Source organism: Eubalaena glacialis, chromosome 14, assembly GCF_028564815.1.
Source record: "Eubalaena glacialis isolate mEubGla1 chromosome 14, mEubGla1.1.hap2.+ XY, whole genome shotgun sequence".
NCBI classification, from domain to species: Eukaryota; Metazoa; Chordata; class Mammalia; order Artiodactyla; family Balaenidae; genus Eubalaena; species Eubalaena glacialis.
In genome coordinates, this window is record NC_083729.1 from 78747959 (window position 1) to 78769843 (window position 21885).

At 48.5% G+C, this 21885-nt stretch overlaps 1 protein-coding gene across 1 annotated transcript in view; it reads right to left on the minus strand.

The window, feature by feature from the left end:
* Positions 1–207: 207 nt before the first annotated feature.
* TRABD2A (TraB domain containing 2A) overlaps positions 208–21885 on the minus strand; it is a 56195-nt gene continuing 34517 nt past the window's right edge. The window contains exons 3-7 of the mRNA XM_061210945.1: positions 14557–14703; positions 10869–11043; positions 6387–6477; positions 2339–2590; positions 208–391 (exon numbers count right to left, since the gene is read on the minus strand). Coding sequence (XP_061066928.1) covers positions 208–391; positions 2339–2590; positions 6387–6477; positions 10869–11043; positions 14557–14703 — 849 coding nt within the window. The remainder of the gene's footprint in view (positions 392–2338; positions 2591–6386; positions 6478–10868; positions 11044–14556; positions 14704–21885) is intronic.

The window sequence follows — 21885 nt, forward strand, 5'->3', positions numbered from 1 at the left end:
TCATTATGTTACAAAACTATACACCTCCCCCAAGCATTGCTGGATAACCCAAAGTCACTCCTTGGAGAAAGAAGAATCAACGCTGGCTTTTTTATTTTGAGTCTCTTCTCCTGGGTTGGGCCTATCAGGGCCAGAGCAGAGTGTGGAGTACAGAATGGCTGTCCTTCAAGTCCGAGGCGTCAGCTCTTGGCTTGGCTCCTCTGGTCGTTACAGGAAGGTTGTCTCTGTTTGGAAAGCCAGCACCAGCACCCATAACATAGGTGTCCAGACAGACAGGCAGGCACTGCTGACCACCATCTGGCTGTGGGGAGACTGTCCAGGGCGAGGGAGCTGCAGCTCAGCGGAGATGCGCCTGTCCAGAACGGGGACGTGGAGCTGTGGGAACCCAGCACTTGGAGGCAAAGAGAAAGACACAGTCTCAAGGCACAGCAAGAGCCACTGGATACTGCGAGGCCCCCAAAGGCCTGCACAGCTTCTTTTCACCTCTCTCCTCCAAAGACAGGAATGGATCTTAGTATGTTAATAGATTTCCTACGTCTTGGCCCTCGTTACTACTGCTACAACAAAACCAAATGATACAGGCACTAAGAGTAGCACACTGAACAACTCTCCCCCAGCTATTTGCTTCTTGGTTCAAGGATTATTAAAACTAGTTTGCTCAGACTTGCTAATTATCAGCCTCTGGGCAATGTCAAGCAGGGACCCTCCTCCCTGACCACACAGAGAGGTACCGCCAAGCCAGGAGGATTCCTCTCCGGGTCTCTAGCTCTCTCCCCTACCCCAGCTTGGGTCTCATGCGAACACCATGCAGCCTTCCCAGGTCAAGACAGAACAAGCTCAGGCTCACCTGGTCCTTTCAGCTCAGCTCTGGTGTAAAGTGCCCAATCCCTGCATGGCCACCTTGAAAAGAAATGGCCCAGACTGAGAAGGTACTAAACAGGTCAGTGTATTCCTCCATCAGTGAAGGATGGTTGAGGAGCCTCCCCGTGTCAGGCACCATGGGGCACATGGACACCAACAGGATCTGTCCCTGCTCTCCAGGTCACATCTGGCTGCCAGCTTCTGTCCATTTAAAAATGCAAACCCCACAACACATGGGATGCCTGCCTCAAACCTTTCAGTGGCACCCTACTTCTCTCAGGCATCAGATTCTCACAGTCATTCCATCTAATTTACCTTCTAGAACTACCTCACCCCTCTTCCCACTGACCTCCCAGGCTCCAGCCAGAATTACTTCATCTTGGTTCCTTTAACATGATCACTCTCTCCACATCAGGCTTTTGCACTGTTCCCCTTGCTGGGAACTCCCTCCCCTCCCTGTTCAGTTGTTTACACATTCATTCAACATTTATTATTAAGCACCTATGCAGGTATCAGATGCCTGCATCTCCTGATCCAGACTCAGAAGCTCTGTTCATTGGGCTCCACTTTGTCAGGCTTCTACTCAGCAGCAACCAAAAGGTCGCTTCCTCCAGGAGGCCCTTCCTGACACCCGCCACCCTAAGTTAGGTAGTAATGTCCAACACACAAACACACACGCACATCCCCGCAGCCCCCTACACTCCCCTTGTGAATAATCAACTCAAAATCCAGCTTCCTCCCCAGACTGTGAGCTCCATGAAGGCAGGGCCAATGTCGGTCTGGTTCACCCCCAGAGCCACAGCACCAACACAACAGCAGGCACATAGGAAGAACTCAAAAAGTTTGGTATAAATTGAACTGTATCCTGGATCCCAGGCCTCTCTGGTGTAGTTCTTCCAGCAGAAACCAGGCTGGGTCCCCATCTTTGGCTCCTCTACCCACCTCTGATCCACCCACTGGGCATCTCTGCGAGTGCACATTCTGTGGTCACCATGCTCCCTGCAAAAGGTAGGGGCTGAACAAGCCCATTCCTACAGAGGTGCTTCCAGCTCCGGAAAGCTATGAGCTTCTCCCTGATCTGCAGTGGAGAAAGGGCTGGGAAATCAACTTCTTCTCAACCTTTTATTCCAGCCTCATGCTACTTTTAACAGACCCACCCATGCCCCCCGCCCCATCTGTTCTTTAACAAAGATAAACATGGGGTCCTGACCCCGGCCCTGGCTTGAAGCAATTACTTTTAATCTGGATTCACCTCCACCAGAGTGGACAGAAGACCGCTGTCCAGGCCATGAGGAACGGGAAAAGCTGCACCGTGATGGTGGGGACACTCACCCCCTACCACAGCCTTGAACTTCCGCCCCTGAAGCAATGTGACCCGCATTCCTGGGCTGCTGCCCACCCGCACTTCCGGGGTGAGGACTGACCGCTGACCGGGCGATGGGCTCGCGGCTGGCCCAGCCCGGCCCAGCCACCTCACCTCTCCTCCAGTCGGACACACAGGTCGCTGAACTGCCGGAGCCACTGCCTCCGCTGCGGCCGCCTCCGCTTCTTCCGGAACTTTCGTCGTGCCTCGCCCGGCAGGTCAGCACTTCCGGGCAGAGACACGTGGAGCCGCAACAGTGGGGGCCCGGCAGACTCAGCTTCCGGTACCTGAGCTTCCGGGGCGGGCGCTTCCAGAGCCAAGACGGCAGAGGAGGCGGGCTGTGACAACGGGTTTCCGGTCTTTTCTCTGTAAACAGGGGAGGAAGGAAGAGGGATGGAAGGAAGGTCCCCCAGCATGATGCCCTCCCCCGCCTTTAAGGCTCAGGACCTCACAAAAGGCAGATAATGTGAAAGTTCAAGCCGGCTGGGGAGGCAGGGGTCTCGAAGGCACCTCGAAAAGTGATCACTTTGACGCCTTTGTTTCTCCCTCACATACCCTCATTGTACTCTCTCCAAATCCCCTAGCTCTGGGGAAGAAATAAAAGATTCTTTCTTAACTGCTTATAATTACTGCACTTGCCTAACAACGGGTCACCACTGCCTAGAAAGTCACTGAAGATTACGGTGTTTTAAGAGGAGTGAAAAATGTTTAAATGCTATTTACTTAGAACAATTGAAGTGGCCCTTAACCCTGTTCCTCCCTCCTGTATCCCTATAAGGGCTCTGCTCAGAAAGAGCCTCTTCAACAGCCACAGCAGCCTGCCCGGATTCAAGTTCCCGATGCTCAGAATCATCCCTCAAGGATTATCACATGGCTGCCGAGAAGGGGAAGAAGGAAGGAGGTATCTCCACAGCCAGTGCCCTCGTTATATCCTCACCCACTCCTTCCCTATGGGCATCTCCCTGACTCTGGGCCCTTAATCCCTCACCCCTTCTTCTCCCTGAACAGGAGCTCCTTTAGAGACCTCATGCTCCCTCATGACCTCGCCCAGGAGCACCGTAGAGAAGCGCACCACTGAAAACTCTTAGACGCTACCGTCACAGAACACAGGACAGCTGCTGCAGTCACACACATCAAACTCCCCAGGATCGTGGGAGAGGGTGAACCCAGGCCTTTGCACTGGATCTCACAGACTCTGATAGAATTAGGGGTAGGGGCACTGAATAGATCCCTGGCAGAGGAAACTACATGAACAAAGAGGAAGGGGCTGGAAAGCTAAAACTGGGAGAAGAAAGGGCAGAAAGAAAAGGGCTGTGCAGGGGAGGAGTCCGAACTGTATCCTGACTCTGACGAGCTGTGTCCCCTTCAGTTTCTTCATCAGTAAAGGAGAAGAAACCCCCACCCCACAGGCTGGTGTTGAGGGTTAACTGAGAGTCGGTGTGAACCCAGTTACCGCCTGACAATTGATCAATAAATGTTCCTTCCTCCCCAGGGAAGTGTGAGCAGCCCAGTAAATGACAGGACTGGTTCTCAGCCTTCATTGTGTGTCAGGATCTCATGGAGAACCTAGGGGTAAGACGGGAATAAAGACACAGACCTACTAGAGAATGGACTTGAGGATACAGGGAGGGGAAGGGTAAGCTGGGACAAAGTGAGAGAGTGGCATGGACATATATACACTACCAAACGTAAAATAGCTAGTGGGAAGCAGCCGCATAGCACAGGGAGATCAGCTCCGTGGTTTGTGACCACCTAGAGGGGTGGGATAGGGAGGGTGGGAGGGAGGGAGACACAAGAGGGAAGAGATATGGGAACAAATGTATATGTATAACTGATTCACTTTATTATAAAGCAGAAACTAACACACCATTGTAAAGCAATTATACTCCAATAAAGATGTTAAAAAATAAATGAATAAAATAAATTTTAAAAATTAAAAATCTCATGGAGAGATTTTTTTAAACGTTGACTCCTGACCTCTCTTCCCCCAGGGGCAGGTGTCAGGGTTAGAGGCATATTTAGGGAGTCTGAGAACAGCCGCAACACACACACACACACCCCCATACACACTCCCAAGCAGGGCCCTCTCTGGCAACCCCAAAGATAGTGTGATAAACCCCAGCCGTGCCAGTCAGCCTGGGGCCAGGGGCTGAGAAGTGATCAGAGGGCCCAGCCCACCATGCTTTCCAAGAGCACACAGTCCAGTGGGTGAGGAAAGAGCCACAGACCCTCTCCCCCAAACAAGCAGAGAATCCCTAAGGGCTGGGCTCTCCCTGCAGAGCTGAAGGAGAACAGGAGGGAGAGATGGATGGAGATCTGCAGCAGGGCTTTCTCAGTCAGGGGAGGAGTGGAGGGAGACTGCAGACAGTGGAAAGGAAGAGCATTAGCAAAGGTGGAGAGGCAGCGGCGAGGACAAAAGGTTTTCTGATATCAGAGGCAGATCCGTGCTGGGAAAAGGTGGGGTCTGGGTGCCGAGGCATCAGCATGAAGAAACTGGACTTTGGAAGAGGACAACAAGAAACCCTGAAGGTTTCTGAGTCAGGGACACTTGCAAGATTAGTCCCACAGAAAGGTGGAGAAGGGACCAGAGGGTGATGACCTTAGGAATAAAGGGGGCAAATCTGAGAGAGATTTTAATGGAAGAAGCCAGAGGCCTGGTGAAGGTGGAAAATGAGAAGAAGTCTTAGGTGAGGGCTTTTGTAAACTAGAAAGTACTGTGTGAAGAACTGCTGTTACTGATAAACGGAGTGCAAGATATGGAGAGAGGTGGGGGATGAGATAAGCCCAGGATGTAGTCAAGTTTTCCAGAGAATCATGGCTCATTGGGATGGAAAGCGGGCTCCCAAGGAGGAACCTCTGGAGTGACGGGATAGAGGAGGACCTGGCCTGAGACAACATGAGGTGAAGGTGGGTCTTTGGAGGAGAAAGAGGGCACCTGGAGAAGGGAGCCATCGGGCAGGCACCACAGCTGGACCCCCTCTCCATCCCCTCAGCAGAGGGCAGGCATTTTCCTCCCGGAGTCCTTGCACCACAGCTGAGGGCTCTGCCCGGAGGGGGCGCTGGTGACCACGATCTGGAGGGAGTGGGAGAGGAATGGAAGGTGTGCTAAACTGTGTTCCCTCAAAATTCACATGCTGAAGCTCTAACCCCCAGTACCTCAGAATGTGGCTGTATTTGGAGACAGGACTTTTAAAGAGGTGATTAAGTTAAAATGAAGCCTTTAGGTTGGGCCCTAATCCAGTCTGACTGGTGTCCTTAGAAAAGGAAGTGTGGACACACAGAGACACCAGAGTTGTGCGCACATCAAGGAGAGGCCACGTGGGGACAGTGAAAAGGTGGCCACCTGCAAGCCAAAGAGAGAGGCCTCAGGAGAAACCAAACCTGCCGACACCTTGATCTTGGCGTCTAGCCTCCAGAACCATGAGAAAATAAATTTCTATTGTTGAAGCCACCCAGTCTGTGGTATTTTGTTAGGGCAGCCCAAGCAGACTGGTACAGAGTGGGTAGGAAGGGCCACCTTGTGCCCACTAGGACTGGACACAGGGCAGAGACTAGCAGGGAGGCCAGCGTGGGGCAGCAGCATTGCTGAGGGTGGGAGAGCCTGGCCTCCTCAATTCTTTACGGAAGGGGCCACAGGGCAGGAGGGTGACTGCATAAAAATGAGAAGTAAACAGACCCGGGGGTAGGAAACAGCTCAGAGAAAGAGAAGGGGCTTTGCTTCTGCCCCGGAGATGGGCCTGACAGGCACTCCTAGCATCTCCAGCCCCGCTGACCTTACATTATGACTGATTCCACCACCTGCCTCCCTAAAACTTCCCAAGGGCCCAGGTCAAAGGCACTGAGCGTTAAGCCAAATCACCCCTCCTGGGCCCCAGGACCAAGGAGCATCCTCCCCTTACCTTCCTTTCTGCCCCAAGCACTGCTGAGGAAAGGCCAGTGTGGCCACTACTGCCCAAAGTGCCCGGCCGGCCAACCCAAATCTGACACAGTCCCAGCCACGAGGGGCCGCCAGCTGAGCTGGGGATGGAGTGGCCGCTTGGTGTCCGTGCTGGGGCCCTTGGAGCCGCTCAGGACACAGCCCACCCTGGCGCCCAAGCAGCCCTGTGCGGCTCTCAGCTCCCCTAACTGCTCCCTGACCTGGATAGAAGCACAGGAAGGTTACTTGTTGATGGGTCGTCCAGCGGGGGCGTGTTCTACCTCATAGCCTTTGCGCCGCAGAACATCAAGAACTGTGTTGTTGCCCATGAAATGCTCTGCAGTAAGAAAAACGATCAGAAATGTGGCGGCTCTCGGGACCCCCCAAACACACACCCCGGAACCAAGAAATAACCCTGCCAACCCCCTCCCTTCTGACCAGCCCAGTACAGTTCAGAAAGCTTTTCTGCAAGGGGGCCTCTCAACAGCTCTGCCAGGCAGGCAGGGCAGGATAAGCAGCGTTTCAGAGATCAGGACTCGGGATCAGAACCACGCGGTGAGCTGCCCCGAGTCACACAGCTAAGAGGACACCAAGTCCCAACCTTCCACCTCTGGAGCCAGGATTCTCGTTTATGTAAACCAAGCACCTCTGAGACCCCAGGCCCCTTCTGTCCTATGTCTAGTTAAAAATGCACAATAAAACCCTCCTTTTAGCAGAAGCCACCATAGCTGGAAACCTCAACCTGAATTTTATTTCACTTTTTTCTTTTTCAATAAAAAGCAGCAAAGATCAACCAGATAAGCTTACAGTGGCATCGTAAAATAAGTATTTTAAAAGGGTAGATCCTGGGATTCATCTTCTTTCATTTCAGGTTTTGATGCTCAGAATTGACATGATCCTCTAGGGTCACAATTCCCCTCTCTGTGACAGTTGGCAGGTTAATGTCCTAAATGGCTAATTAAATTGCAGCGCTCCATCCTCTGATCCAGCAGAACCTTAGATGTATCGTTATTATCTCCACTTGAAAATGGAAAACAGGTAAAGTAGGCTCAGGACTTCACACACAGAAGAAGCAGCAGAGCAGAATCTAAACCCAGGCAGCTTGGCCCCAGGGTCTATGCAATTTTGACAACCGAATACTCAAGAGGCAGAGACCAGGAAAGCAAATTAAGGTCCATCCAAACTCTCCCTTGTCCTGACTCCACAGCACTAAGAAGCAGAGGGAACTTAGAGCAGCCTCTGGGAGCCTGGGGAGCCCGAGGGTGGTGTTTGGGGCAGAAGGTACTGGGCTCTACTGCATTCTTGGGTCCAACTGTAGAGTTTAGGACCCCAAGACTGATGAAGGGCAACTGACTCAGATGAAAGGGATGTTGGCAAGGCCCAGATTAGCCCCGGTGCAGAAGTGCAGCAAACTCATGTATAGAGTATGCCTGGACTCGGGGCGGGGGGAAGGAGACTGAGCTTGCAGAGTGCTGCTGCGAGGGCTTCCACTCTCCCAGCCATTACCAAGTCCATGTGACAGGGAGTAATCACAATAATAAAGATAGTTAACATTTCCTGAGCATTACGAGGTGCAGGGCACTGTTCTCAGTGCCTTACACATCATTCAGCCTCCCCCCAACAACCTATAAGGTAGGTGTATTATTACCCCCATTTTACAGATGAGGAAGAGGCACAGGTGGTGCCCAGGTGGTCTGGCTCCAGCGTCCATGCTCTCAACCAATTAGGAATGAAAACAGTATTTGTCGAGCGAATGAACAGCCCCTATTAGCAATCTTTATCATTAAGGACCAAGCTATTCCGTGTGACTTCAATTTCCTTCTACTCCAAAGGTGATCTCCATTTCTCATCTTTAAATTTCATCTGCAGATCCCCGTGACAGACGTCGCTGTTGCAGTTTAAACCTCTGGAGCTTTCAGTCTGGGGTGATCCTCACTTTACAATCAAAAGTGTGCTAACCACACAGCATTTTAAATTTCTCACTGCCAAGGCTAAGAGTTTGGGAGCAATTTCTGAATTTCTGTGGTTCCGTGTGGTCAACTCAGCCTTCAGAAGGCACCAGAAGAAATAGACTCATGAGGTGGAGAAAGCAGCCCCACGAAGATAGCTGCACCCTGGTGGCTATCCAGGACACTCCTGATACCCAGAGTGCCCAGGGGCTGTGAGGTCTCTACCCAGAGCTGCAGCCGTATGAAGAACCCTGACTGAGAATCAGGCAAGCCCAGGTGCCCCAGTGTCACCTGTGCCATGTGTCCAGCACAGTCCCCGTCTGGAGGGCTGGCCCTCCAAACTGCCCAGGTCCAACCCACCTGGCAGGCCGACGTCCTCTCAAAGCCTCTCCTTGCCCCTGCTCCCAGTGCCCCATCATCCCAACAGCGGATGGCAGGGAAGCTCTTAAAACATCAGCTGAGTCCAGCAGGAGTGGCAGGCAGAAGCCCGCACTCAGGGGCGGGCAGCCTTGTGTGCCCAGCTCTCGCCTGTTCCATCTCGCAGACCTGCCAGAGCCGCTGGAACAAAGCCACGGGCTCTGAGTCCTAACAGAGGACCGCCATCACCCCACGAGGGGACGAGCCACAGGGGCCTCTGGGGCTTGAGCCCTGTCGGGGTGCCTGCAGGGTGAGGGCTGACAGCTGAAAGCCATTCATGGACACAGGCGGGACATGGGCACGGCGCCACACAGCACGGTCCACAATCCAACTACGGAACACGGGACTCAAGGCAGAGGAAACCCACTCCCAGACCCACCCAGGGCTACCAAGGCAGACACTGCAATTTGTTTCATGATAGAATTTTTCAACAAACAAGATACAGGAACCTGACCCCTTATGTTTTTCTACAACAGCTTTATTGGAATATCATTCACATAACATAAAATTCATTCTTTTCAAGTGTACGATTCAGTGATTTTGGGAACGTTCACAAAGTGGTGCAACCCTCACCACTAATTTTAAAACATTTTCGGGAGCTGAGATTTTGATAGGGCTTGCGCTGAATGTGTAGCTCAATTTGGGGAATATTGTCATCTTAACACTATTTATTATGTCTTCCAATCCACAAACATGAAATGTCTTTCTATTTACTTAGGTCTTCTTTAAGTCCTCTCCATGATGTTTTTAGTTTTTATTTTGCGTCTTGCTCGTCCCTAAATTGAGTCCTTAGTGTTTTTTATGCTGTTGTAAATGGAACTGGTTTCTTTTGTTTTAACTTATTTTTTTTATTGAAGTACAGTTGATTCACAATGTTGTGTTAGTTTCAGGTGTACAGCAAAGTGATTCAGTTTTATATATATGTATATATAAATGTGTATGTATGTGTAAATATATGTACGTATATATTCTTTTCTGATTCTTTTCCATTATAGGTTATTACAAGATATTGAATATAGTGGAACTGGTTTCTTAGTTGTATTTCCACATTATTCATTGCTAGGGTATAGAAATACAACTGGTTTTTGTATATTGAGCTTGTATCCTGAACTCAGTTATTAGTTCTAACAGGTGTTTCTTGTGGATTACTTAGGATTTTCTATCCACAAGATGATGAAAAAAGAGATGGTTTACTTCCTCCTTTCCAATGTGAATGCCTTTTATTTCTTTTCTTTGTCTAATTACCCTGGCTAGAACCTTCAGCACAATGTCGAAGTGGTGAGAGCAGACATCTGTGTCTTGTACCTCATCTTAGGGGGAAAGCATTCAGTCTTTCATCATTAAATATGATGTCAACTATGGGTTTTTCATAGCAACTTTTTTACCAGGTTGTTAAAGTCCCCTGCCATTCCTAGTCTGATGAGTGTTTTTATCATGAAAGAGTTCCATTTTGTCAAATGCTTTTCTGCATCCATTGAGATGATCGTGTGATTCTTGTCTTTCATTCCATTAATATGGGATATTACATTAATTGAGTTTCAGATGTTGTGGTAAGCTAAATAATGGTTCCCCAAAATATATCCAGATCCCAATCCTTAGAACCTGTGAATGTTATCGTACATGGCAAAAAAGGGGGGGGTAGGTGTTTTGCAGATGTAAGTAAGCTAAGGATCGTGAGATCAGGAGATTACACTGGATCACTCACTCTGCTATTCCGGAAGTGCTTCTCTCCAATCCCCGCATTTTACTGGTAAGAAAAGAAAAACTAAGAGGGGTGACTTGTTCAAGTTTATGAAGCTAGTGGAAGAACTGAAAGAAACCTAGACCAGCAAATACACACTTCTGCACACTACCCAGCCTCCGGCATTTCTGTCCTTAATTCTGGAGGCTGCAAAGGTATGTTAAAATCACTCAAGAAGAGAATTTATTTCAAAAATCCCACAAAAGGAAATAATTTTCCCAGTGTATTTCCATGTATACTACTCATGGTTAATAATAGCTGATGTATCGGCCCCCAGCCTTAGACTTAGGAGGCTCACAGTCAGGTAGGAGAGAGAAAACAGACAAATTTTAAGGGAAGTTAAAAAACAGAAAGGTGCCAGTAAGAAGTTGGGATTAAGTGCTCAGTTCAGAAGAGGGAGAAATGCCTTCCTGGCTGGGGAGTGTATCAGGAGCCCCACGTGGAGGGAGAGCTAGTGTCACAGGCACCAGCAAAGTTTCAACCACAACGGATACTCTGACATCATCAAAAAGTCAAAGAAGGTGTCACTCCTCTCACCGCATAGCAGGGCCCACCTCGACACCCCCTCCTCGGGAAAAGCAGCAGAGCCCTGGGTCTAATCAGAGGTAGCCTGCAACTCGCCGCCTCCAAAGGCAAAGAAAAAGCCTTTGTTGGGGAACTCCTCCCAAAGGGCCTTCACCCGCTTCCCCATTCTCTCGTTCCGCTTGTAGATAAGCTCCCAGCGGAAGTAGCTGTCGATCTCCTGAGCAGTGACGCGCTCCTGAGGTGGTAGCGTGGCATTAATAAAATTGGGAACCTCCACCAAAATAAAGAGAAAAAAAAATAAGGGCAACAGAGTTATGAACAAAGCTGCTTAATTTGAGCATCAAATCACCCAGCCCAGAGAGTCAAGATGCTGTCAAGAAAAAGGTAAAAAGTGACACACCATTCTGGGAGCCTCCTGCCGGCTATTTTTCCAGACAGTAATATCATTCTCTGTAACCCAAGTGAAAAAATATTAAATGAAGTGCCCTGAAAGAACTCTTAGGCTATGTCAAACAGTATTTCTGTTCCATTTAAATGATTCTGTTTGGGGAATTCCCTGGCGGTCCAGTGGTTAGGACTCCTGGCTTCCACTGCAGGGGGCACAGCTTTGATCCCTGGTTGGGGAACTAAGATCCCGAAAGGCACACGGGCAGCCAAAAAAAAAAAAAGATTCTGTTTGATGCCACGTGTTTCTATAAGGAAACCATTTCTGTGCATAGCACGTCACAGTTGTGTGTTTTTTTAATTGAAGTATAGTTGATTTACAACATTGTGTTAGTTTCAGGTGTACAGCAAAGTGATTCAGTTATACATATAGTTTTTTCCAATATAGGTTATTACAAGATCTTGAATACAGTTCCTTGTGCTATACAGTAAATCATTGTTGTTTCTCTGTATTATGTTTAGTAGTTTGTATCTGTTAATCCCAAACTCCTAATTTATCCCTCCCTTCCCTCTTTTCCCTTTGGTAAGCATACGTTTGTTTTCTATGTCTCTGAGTCTGTTTCTGTTTTGTAAATAAGTTCATTGGTATTATTTTTTTAGATTTCACATATAAATGATATCATACATTCGTCCTTCTCTGTCTGGCTTACTTCACTTAGTATGATAATCTCTAGGTCCAGCCATGTTGCTGCAAATGGCATTATTTCATTCTTTTTTATGGCCAAGTAATATTCCATTGTATATATATATACCACATCTTCTTTATCCATTCATCTGTCAGTGGACACTTGGGATGCTTCCACAGCACATCCATAGTTTTAACTTGTTTGATTCACACATGATTTTTTCATAAAAATAATTTTACACAATTACATACTTTAGAATCAACCATTATGATTCAATTACCAAATACATCGAACTTCTATAGACATTCAACTGTTTTATAAATTCCTTATCTTTACATTTTCGTTATTTCTCCAATTCCCATTTCTCCCTCTCGCTCTCTCCACTGTTCTTTGCCCTACTGGTGAATATTTCACCTGATTCCAGTGCACATCTTAGCCAGTTTCAGTATTTTGGCTAACAACAGGGTGCTAATGCACCAAAACTGTGACAATCAGGGGTGGTTTTTGCAACACAGTAGCTGTAGGCGAGGCTGACACGTTGCATTGGTTCTCTCCCCAGCCCCAAACCTCGGCCTCCCCCCACCGCCCCCTCTCCTGCTCCCTGGCATTTAACAAGGTTAACCATTACCCTAGTCAAATACAGAGTAGGATATGTACCCGCCTCCTTCTCCTACCTCCAGTACCCTCCAAAAGACCTTTTGAAAGTCTTCACACTCTGTAATGTAGACATCAATTTCCATTTTCTGGATAACCAGCTCTCCTTCTGTTATTTCCTTGAAATGATATTCTTTCATTTTCAAGTCAAGAGCCTTCATCTTCTCCTTTGTCATCTTTTTTTTTAATCATGTCGTTTATGTAAGATCCTTCCCTCCGTTTCCCAAAATCTCTTCTCTTCCGCACAGCAGTGCCTTTCCACCAGCAGCCTATCCACGCAGGCAGCCCCAAATGTGCAAGGTGACCTCCCCCTGCCGTCCTGCTCCACCTTCTAAATGCCAGACATGCCCTACGACCTGCACCACTCGGCCACACGCCTGGCCCTCATCCCACAATAGCAGGCACATCCCCCTTACCCCACACCACCCACAGCGGCCCCGTGAACAGGACAGGGATGGAGGAGCCACAGGAGAGGAACGCATAAGACAGCTGTCCCCCAACAGCTCTGCCAGCCGTGCCATCTGCCCATATAACTAACTCCCAAGCACCTCCCAACCCATGTTAACTTTTATCTGCCGCGTCAAATTTTAATTTCCCAACTGATCTTCACCCTTCTCCCCACTTCCCCCACCCAGGGTGTACGTAAGAATGATCACCACCATAAACTCTGCTATGCCGTTTTTAGTGTATTTCTTCTTTTCCACTTCCTCTTGCTTGCTCTGCCTTGGTTTTACTTCCTCCCTCTCTAGACTTTCTGGAAAGTTCCTTTTATCTTTTGATATTTGCAGGGTGAGTCCCTCTCCCTGGGACATTCCTTTTTCACCTCTTATACTCATTCACATGTCCTATAACAGGGTCCCCGGATCTACCAGACCTGGACAGCATCACTCACACCCACCAGCTCCCTCCTCTCTCTTTGCCAGTGTCCTGAAGGTGGGCAAGACAACACGCTCCCCCATCTCAGAAGCTCAGCTGGACTCGCCACTTCCACGTGATCTTAGTGGGGAAGGGAAGGAAGGCAGGGTTTGTCCCACGGGAAGCTTGTTGATCGAAGCATAACAAATATCCATCCTACCTCCCTCCTGTAGGGAGGCTGCCATCCTCTGAGCCCTGGCCGGCCACTTTCTTCCCCTAGGTGGCCCCCAGGTAAGGCCTGTCCTGTGTCTACACTGACTGCACCAGTTCGGCCACACTCACTGCAGTACTGCAGGATGGAATCCATGTCTGGAAATGCTGGCAGCCTCCCCAGCTTCTTATGTGCCCCCCCGTAAGAATACCATGAACACTTCCCATTGCATCGTGCTCACATGTTTCTGGAAGTCACCAGAAGCTGCAGCCAAAGCTCTGCTCCATCATTTCTCAAAAGTTACCTAAGCCAGCAAGGAGGCTTTCAGACTCAGACCCCTTCTCCTCTCTGAAGGCTGGTTCGTGCTGCCTGCTGCCTAAGCCATGGGGCCTGCCACCAAGTCCCTTGAAGCTTCATCCTTTGACTTCATCTGGGAATTAACTCTCATCAATGCCCCTCTCAGTTCTTTTTTTGTTCTTTTAAATACATTTATTTATTTATTTATTTATGGCTGCATTGGGTCTTCGTTGCTGCACGCGGGCTTTCTCTAGTTGCGGCGAGCAGGGGCTACTCTTCGTTGCGGTGCGCGGGCTTCTCATTGCGGTGGCTTCTCTTGTTGTGGAACATGGGCTCTAGGTGCGATGGCTTCAGTAGTGTGGCGTGTGGGCTCAGTAGTTGTGGCGCATGGGCTTAGTTGCTCCACAGCATGTGGGATCTTCCCGGACCAGGGCTCGAACCTGTGTCCCCTCCATTGGCAGGAGGATTCTTAACCACTGAGCCACCAGGGAAGTCCCCCTCTCAGTTCTTAAGTTTCCTAAAGAATGCTTTTGTTAGCTGCAGCATCCCACTCAACACCTACATCTGCCCAATTGTATTTTTAGAGCCCTTCATGACCTCGATCCTCTGTACACAGGATGTCCCAGTGTCGGCAGATAACGTCCTTATTCTTGCACTTAAATGCACCCTGAGCTGAGCAGGGAATAAGGGCTCTCACCTGGGGGCTGTCATGGCTGAAGATGATGGAGCTGAGGTCCCCGCAGTTATAGTGTTTGATGAGGTCCTCTGTTGTGTAGGGGATCTGAAGGCTGCCCACTCGTAGGCTCTCCTGCTGCAGGAGGGTCTGGTTTGAAGCAAAGATGACCTGAGGGGAGAAAATATAGCTCTCTTTTAAGTCCACTGACACAGCAATCATTAGCTGCCATCTTATTTCTTTTGTCCATGGTTGGCAATAGCCTCACCTGTGTTCGTTATATAAGGACATGGACCTGCTGCTAAAAAAGGGAATGCAAGTCCCTGGACCGTGGCCAAAGAAAAGGAGGACAGTCCTGCCCAAGTCAGCCCCCATCAGATGACACCTGGGGAAGTGCCTTAAGAGGGACACCGACAACCTGGAACTCTCCCATGACAGTGATCAAGAGGTGAGGGTCCCAAAGAGCTGGCTGTGAGGACCTGGGGAGGTGGGGCAGGGAGGGACACACAGACAGATACACGAACCAACAGGTTTCAATTACATCAAGGACTGGACAGGACTGTACACAGTACACACAGGTCTTTTCCAACCATCAGGGTGGCATTTGCCAGCTAATGGATTCATTAGCTCCATGGAATGTTAATGGAAGTTATTGTGGGAAAAAGAGGGGAAATGAAGGCTACACAAAATCAAACAGATTTTTATCTTTATGAACTTTGCCAAGTCTTGACACACTAAAGTGTGCTCTGCTTCTCCCCGAGGAGGGGATAGCGTGCTGGGTTTCCCAAGCTGATTTCAGGCACACATCACAAGAGAAGGGTTAACTGGAACATCTTTGGGGACAATCCAGACTCAAGGAATTTTACAAAGCAGTGAATTCCCCTTGGCACTGGAGAGCTAGGTCAGAGGGGGAAAGGCGGGGATTCTGGTACCAGGTGGGAATTGGGACCAGCCACCCTCTACAAGGCTCCTGACAGCACTGTGGCATTTTCCCTCTCATTCGCCCAAGTATGAACACAGACGTATCACCTTTGACAGCTGCCCCAGTAGTCAGTGTATATGATACTGCCTTTGCTGGAATGTTCCCCCTCTCCCTCTGGCTGAAATGCAGACAGGCGGGACCTGTCTGATCATGAGGTCTTCAGAAGGAAATTTTCAATTCTCTGGGGATAACACATTGCAGGTCTCAAGTCATCAAATGACACTATGCAGCCCCAATCCCCTTCTTTCTCCTCCTCATTCTGAGTGGCAAAGAGCATGGGAGTCTTGTCACCTTGCTTCCCACAGGCCACCGCGCGTGAGCCTGCCTGCCACACACCCTCCTTCCACACCCCTTCCTCCCTGGGTTACTCTGTCCCTGTCAAGGCACCTTAACCAAATGGGGAGGGGGGCAGCCCCCTCTCTGTAAAATCCCCTCCTCTCCTCTCTTCTCTCCACATCCCCCCCTCCCTGTCAGAGACACCTCCTCCAGCCTCTCCTGGAGGTCAGCTCCCCAAGGATCTGCAGACCAGCCGCTTCTATCTTGGGACAGGACCCTCTGGGCCATGCTGTGTTCCCACCCTCCCCACCCCTCTGCTGGTGATGTGAGTTGACAGAAGCAGACATATCCATGGGCATGTCCGCAAATTTCAGTCTAAGTGAGGAAACTCAAGATGAGCCCCTGGGTTCTAAAGCCATACAGTGAGGACCTAGCCACACCACTGGGTGTTGCTAAATGGCTTTCAATCAGCTGGAGGAACGAACCTTTGGAGGGGAGACGAGGGGGCGTTATGGAAGCACCTCTCCATACCTCCAAACCCCACCTCTCCTGGGGTTTGCCATGCCCCAGGCTAAGGCTTCACATGCTCTGTCTCAGTATAACTCATCCAAACCAAGATCCCAGGGTCTGATCGGCTCACAAACACCTGCTGATGGCTTTCAGTGTTCTAAAGGCATTCAGGATGAGCCCAGGTTACCTGTTGCTAAGAGACCTTCCTCTAAGAGTTTCCATTGATTCTGGAATGTTTTTATTAAAGTGTTCTTGGTATTTAGAGAAGATTGAGCCACTCATTCTAATAGACTCACCAGTCTGCAAATTGGGGAACACTGTATGGGCCACATTATATGTTAAATAAGAACTTTGTTTATTCAGTCCCCTCTCAACATATTCAAGGGTCACCTGTTGACAAGAAGCTTACAAAGACTTGCTAGGATGTTTGTCTTTGCTTTTGATGATTAAGCTTTAAATAAGTTTGCATACCAAAACTAAGCCAGTAACATTATTTTCTGAGTGCTGGCTATGTACCCTGCTAAATAGTTCGCTTCTGTTCTCATTTAATCCTCTCAACATCCTAAAGTAGTAACTATTGTTAAATCTATTTTAAAGAACAAGCAAATGAGGGGGAAAGAAGTTAAATAATTTGTTTATGGTCACATAGCTTAGTAAACCAAAGTGTCCACACAAAGTGTGTGAACCCAAACAGTTCAATACCAGAGCCCGAGATCTTCACCACCATGCTGTACACGAGGTACGCTGCTACCAAGTAGCGTAACTGACTTTTGTCATATGGTCTAATTTAAATTATTAGGCTTATGCTAAAGACCTAGGAATCTGAAATTGGGAAGAAGGGAGGGAGCGTTAGAGGAGGGAGGAGAGAGGGAAATGGGGAAGCAGAAAAGGAATCAGAAAGAAAGGCACACTAAAGCTTTTTTTTCACCCAGATAAGAGTAGCACTCACACTATATCTAGAAAACAGAAAATTTTATACAAAAGAAGTTTTAAATTGCCCATAATTTCAACACTCGAGTTATAACTGCTTTTAACAACATGTGGGTATATTTTGAGTATATTTTCTTTCAGTTTATTCTATATCTTTTATACAATTGATTGTATTATACATAATATTTAGTATCCTTAACTGTGTCACCTTGCTGTACAGCAGTAATTAACACAACACTCTAAATCAACTATACTTCAATTAAAAAAAAAATTAGTATCCTGCACTTTTTGTGTGACAGTGTAAGCATCTCCTCACATGACAGAGTTCTTAGCCTCACATTGCATGTGATAGGCCATCACTTAGCTAAACTTTCTATTGTCAAATAGTTAGGTCTTCATTTTTAAAAAACTATCATGAATAACACCGTCAAGAGCATCTGGGAGCAGAAAGTTTTTTCTATTTTCAAATTATTTCCTTGGTATTGATGCCTAACCAGTCAAAAGATTTTTACTTTTCTTTTTTCTAAAAACCTTTTTACTTCTGCTTTTTTTTTTTTTTAGTAAAAATTTAACTCTCCGTTAAAACACAAATTCAATAAGCATTAAGTGGTAACGCAGACAATCTCCCAAACCCAATTTTATACAGAAGCCCTGCCTCCGGTACAATCTGTACCTCCGCGCTGATGCAGCCCTAGCAGCGTGCCAGGGAAACCGCGCTGCTGCGATTGCACACGCCCACTGTTCCCTCTGCCTGGAAGACTTCTCCTACCCTCATCCCTATGGCAGACACACACGTGTCCTTTGAAATAGCAACAGGAGAATCTCCTCCTCGTGAAGCCTCTGTCATTAACTCCCAGGCACAGTGAGACCATCTCCTCTTTGCCCAGAGCCTCCTGTGACTATTCTATTACACCGCTAATGGCATCGCCCAGTGTAGCCACCCCAAGGGTAGCAATTGTGTCCTCCTCACCTCTGCATCCTTCCCATCTGGCACACAGGACATGACATACTGCAAACATTCAATAAATTTTGACTGAACGAATAAGGTTTAGAAATGACTCTGCCAAAAACTGAAGTCTGTGGCAGGATGGACACTTAATAAAGGAAGCCCAGCAAAATTTCGCCAGCCAAGCCAAATAGGGAGCATCTCCAGAAAAGCCAGACTCACCAAACTTCTCAGAAAAGTAAATGGGGGATGGAGGCAGGGGAGGAGTATTAGGCCTAATGTGGGGGGAGTAAATCTTACCCCCAGAGACTGACGTTTTCTTTGAGCTTATCCCTCAGCCAGCTTTGGGAGGTCTGCATTTGGGCTTATTCCTTAAATGTTTGTCCCTACCAAGCCTCCATTCTCTTAAACTCCCATATTCTCCTGGTATAAATCAGGTTAGGCTAAGCTCTGCCACAATAACAAATTAAACCTGAAATTTCAATGGCTTAGCAAATGTCTGTAGCTTGCTCACACAAAGTCTGAGTGAGGTAGTGGCCCTTTCATCCATCTAGTCCCTTGGGAATCCAGTTTGGTTTATCTCGTGACACTCTTCTCCCATCGGTTTCCATGGGAGGCAATGGAGTCAACATGGCAGGCGACCTACAGTTCCTAAATGCCTCAGCCTGGAATTCCCACAATTCATTGGCTAGAAGTAGTCACATGGCCTTGCCTAATCCTCAAAGGGGCTGGGAAATGTAGTCTTCCCATTTGCCTAGGAAGAAGTAATGTCCTTGAGACATTAAAATGGTTGACGGAGAGTTTAGTGCATTAAGTTAGTCAAGATATCAGACACGTCCCTATTCAGAATTACACACAGTCCCCGGTGGAAGAAGAACATCAGGACAGTAACCTGGCTAATGGTGCTCATCCTGAAGGTTCCCTGGCAGCCTGTGGTCCTCAAGCAACAGAAGATCTGGGGACAGCAGAGGCTAGGGATGGGGGTGGGGGGAAGCACAGGATAGGGAGCAAAAAGCCAGTCGTAATCCTGGGTTAGCCTAGAATTCTGGAAATTGAGTGGTTGGCCAACCAAGCATCATCAAGAATGAGAGAGTGTAATGGATCTGAAAGGTGTCATGAAAGGTCATTCTTGTGTCAACTAATAAAGAACAGAATCACAGCAAGTACAGTGCTAAATATTCCTGAAGTTCATTCATTCTTCTTCCATTCATTAATTCAGCCAATAAATTGTTACTGGTGCCTACTGATCCAAGCACCGAAGACACAGTAACGAACAAGAAAGACAAGATCCTTGCCATCCTAGGGTTTTCATTTTACCTGGAAGTGTGGGAGGTGATGTCAAGAAGAAGAGGAGGAGGAGTAGGGGGCTGGTGTATCACAGAAAGACATCACCCTCCCAGAGGCAGTGGCCCAAAGTTAAACTTTCACTCTATGATTTCAGGCTTGCTAGGACAGCCCATCCACAAGCAAATCAAAACCCTTCCCAGATTAGCCCTTTGCTGCTTTGCCTTGGCAGGAAGGAGGTCCTTCCTTGTGGCACCCAGCAACTCTGAGGAGGCCATACTACAAATACATGTCTTTTAAGGAAGTGTGAACAGTGAACTGTGCATGTGTCTGAGTTGGTGCTAAGTCTTTCTTTTTTTCCTAAAAAACCACAGAAACGCCCTTTTTAAATCTCTAACACAACTTCCTATACTCACCGAGTCTTTTCTTCTAGAGCTGCTACAACCTTCTAACTATCAACCTTGGAGGCTTTAATCCTGTGCTTATTTATAGCCTAACTACTTCTGAGAGGCCTTAAGCATCTTGCAGATGAAAAGCCAGCACCGGATAAGCCATTGACCACTCTGCCTCAAGGTGCCCACCTAAGAGATTTGGCGGAAGGGGCTGGGTTTTCTTGGCTGGAAAGAGCAAGGATCCCAGCCCACAGTGCTCCCCGGAAGATCCTGAGCACCAAACACAGGGCTCGTTATCTGTTCCATGAAACGCATTCAATGAAAGCCAAAGGAAGGCTCAGAGAAGCACCTAAAAGGACAGTTTGGCCCAGGTATTCCTAGAAGGCAGCCACCCCAACTCCTCCCTCCGTGGCTGAGCCAGAACCTGGGCAAGCCTCTGGTGCAGTTTATGTTTAACGGAGAAAAACTCTTACTGACACAAACTAGACTCCTGGCAGAAAGACCAAACATGGTTTCCTGAGGAAGAAGTCTCTGAGTGAGGCCCTGCCAGGGTTTCCTTGGAGCCTAACACACCCAGTGACTCTGAGCTCTTGTTAGCTACCATCTTCACCACCACACAGCCAAGGAGGTGAGTCTCTGCCTCCTCCAAACAGCAGCCCTTTATCACCTCTGCTGCCCAGACCTCGGCTCAATGTCCACTCCTGGGGCCACCAGATCTCTGTCCAACCAGGGGCAGGGCCCCGGAGGCACTGCTGGAGGTGCCTTCCTTGCCGCAAACCTCTGGTGCAAAGCAAGGGTGGCCATTTGTGTCTGCCCCTGAGTAGAGGAGGTCACCGCCCCCAGGTCCCTGCAGGAAGTCTCCACGTCCTGAGGCAGAGGACACGGAGCACATGAGGGCTGCACAAAAACAATGCACAGCCCCAAACTCACCCCAGCTAAAGCCACTAAGGGCCAGACACAGCTTCCTCAGAAACCTACAGGGGCCTCGCCAAAGGATTATCAACTGTCCATCGTCCTTATGTAGTTTACTCTCCTTGCTGTGCTTGGCAAAGTCTGGGCCAGTCTAACAAATGTGGGGTTCCAGGATGTGACTCACAGAGAAGCAAATTCCTAAGAAACAGCTCTGTTTGGCTAAGTTAACCCCAGAGGCATCTTCCAGGAAGTTCATCCTGATGGGCGTTGTCAATGACCTAACCTCCTATGTTGCAGGATCAGTAACAGGTGATCGTAGTAGGTGGGGCACTGTTCCGAGACAGCCAGAAAGCCCAGGTGTACTGGACAGCACGTCCAGCCGGGGGCCAGGGGCAGGCAACAGGGAAGGGGAGCCAGGGCAAAGGAGCAGGCAAGGGGTCCCAGCCGAGGGTCCCTGGCCATGCATGCTGCCCCGCACCTCCTCCCCAACCAACTCCCCACTGCCCACTACCCCTTGTATCCAGTCAATTCCTTTCTTTGGAGTTTCTGCTAACATTTTCTCACATGTTGCACTGGTTAGCTAGGACTATCTTAACAAACTGTGTAATTTAAACAACAGAAACATATTGTCTCACAGTTCTGGAAGCTGGAAGTCCAGAATCAAGGTGTTAGTGGTGTCATGCTCCCTCTGAAGGTGTTAGAGAAGGATCTGTTCTAGGCCTCTCTCCTAGCTTCTGGTATTTTCTTGGCTTGTGACAGCATAACTCCAATATTTACATGGCGTTTTCCCTTGTGTGTCTCTCTCTGTGTCTTAAGTTTCTCTTTTTATAAGGACACAGTCATATTGGATTAGTGCCCACCCCAATGATCTCACCTTAACCTGATCATCTGCAAAGACCCTATTTCCAAACAAGGTCTCGGTCACAGGTCCTGGGGATTAGTATTTCAGTGTAAGAATTTAAGGACACACACACACAAAAAGAATTTGAGGACAAAGTCTACTCATAAAGCATATCAATCTCAGCTCTACTCTCTTTTTAATAGTTAATATGGGGCTTCCCTGGTGGCGCAGTGGTTAAGAATCCGCTTGCCAATGCAGGGGACACGGGTTCGAGCCCTGG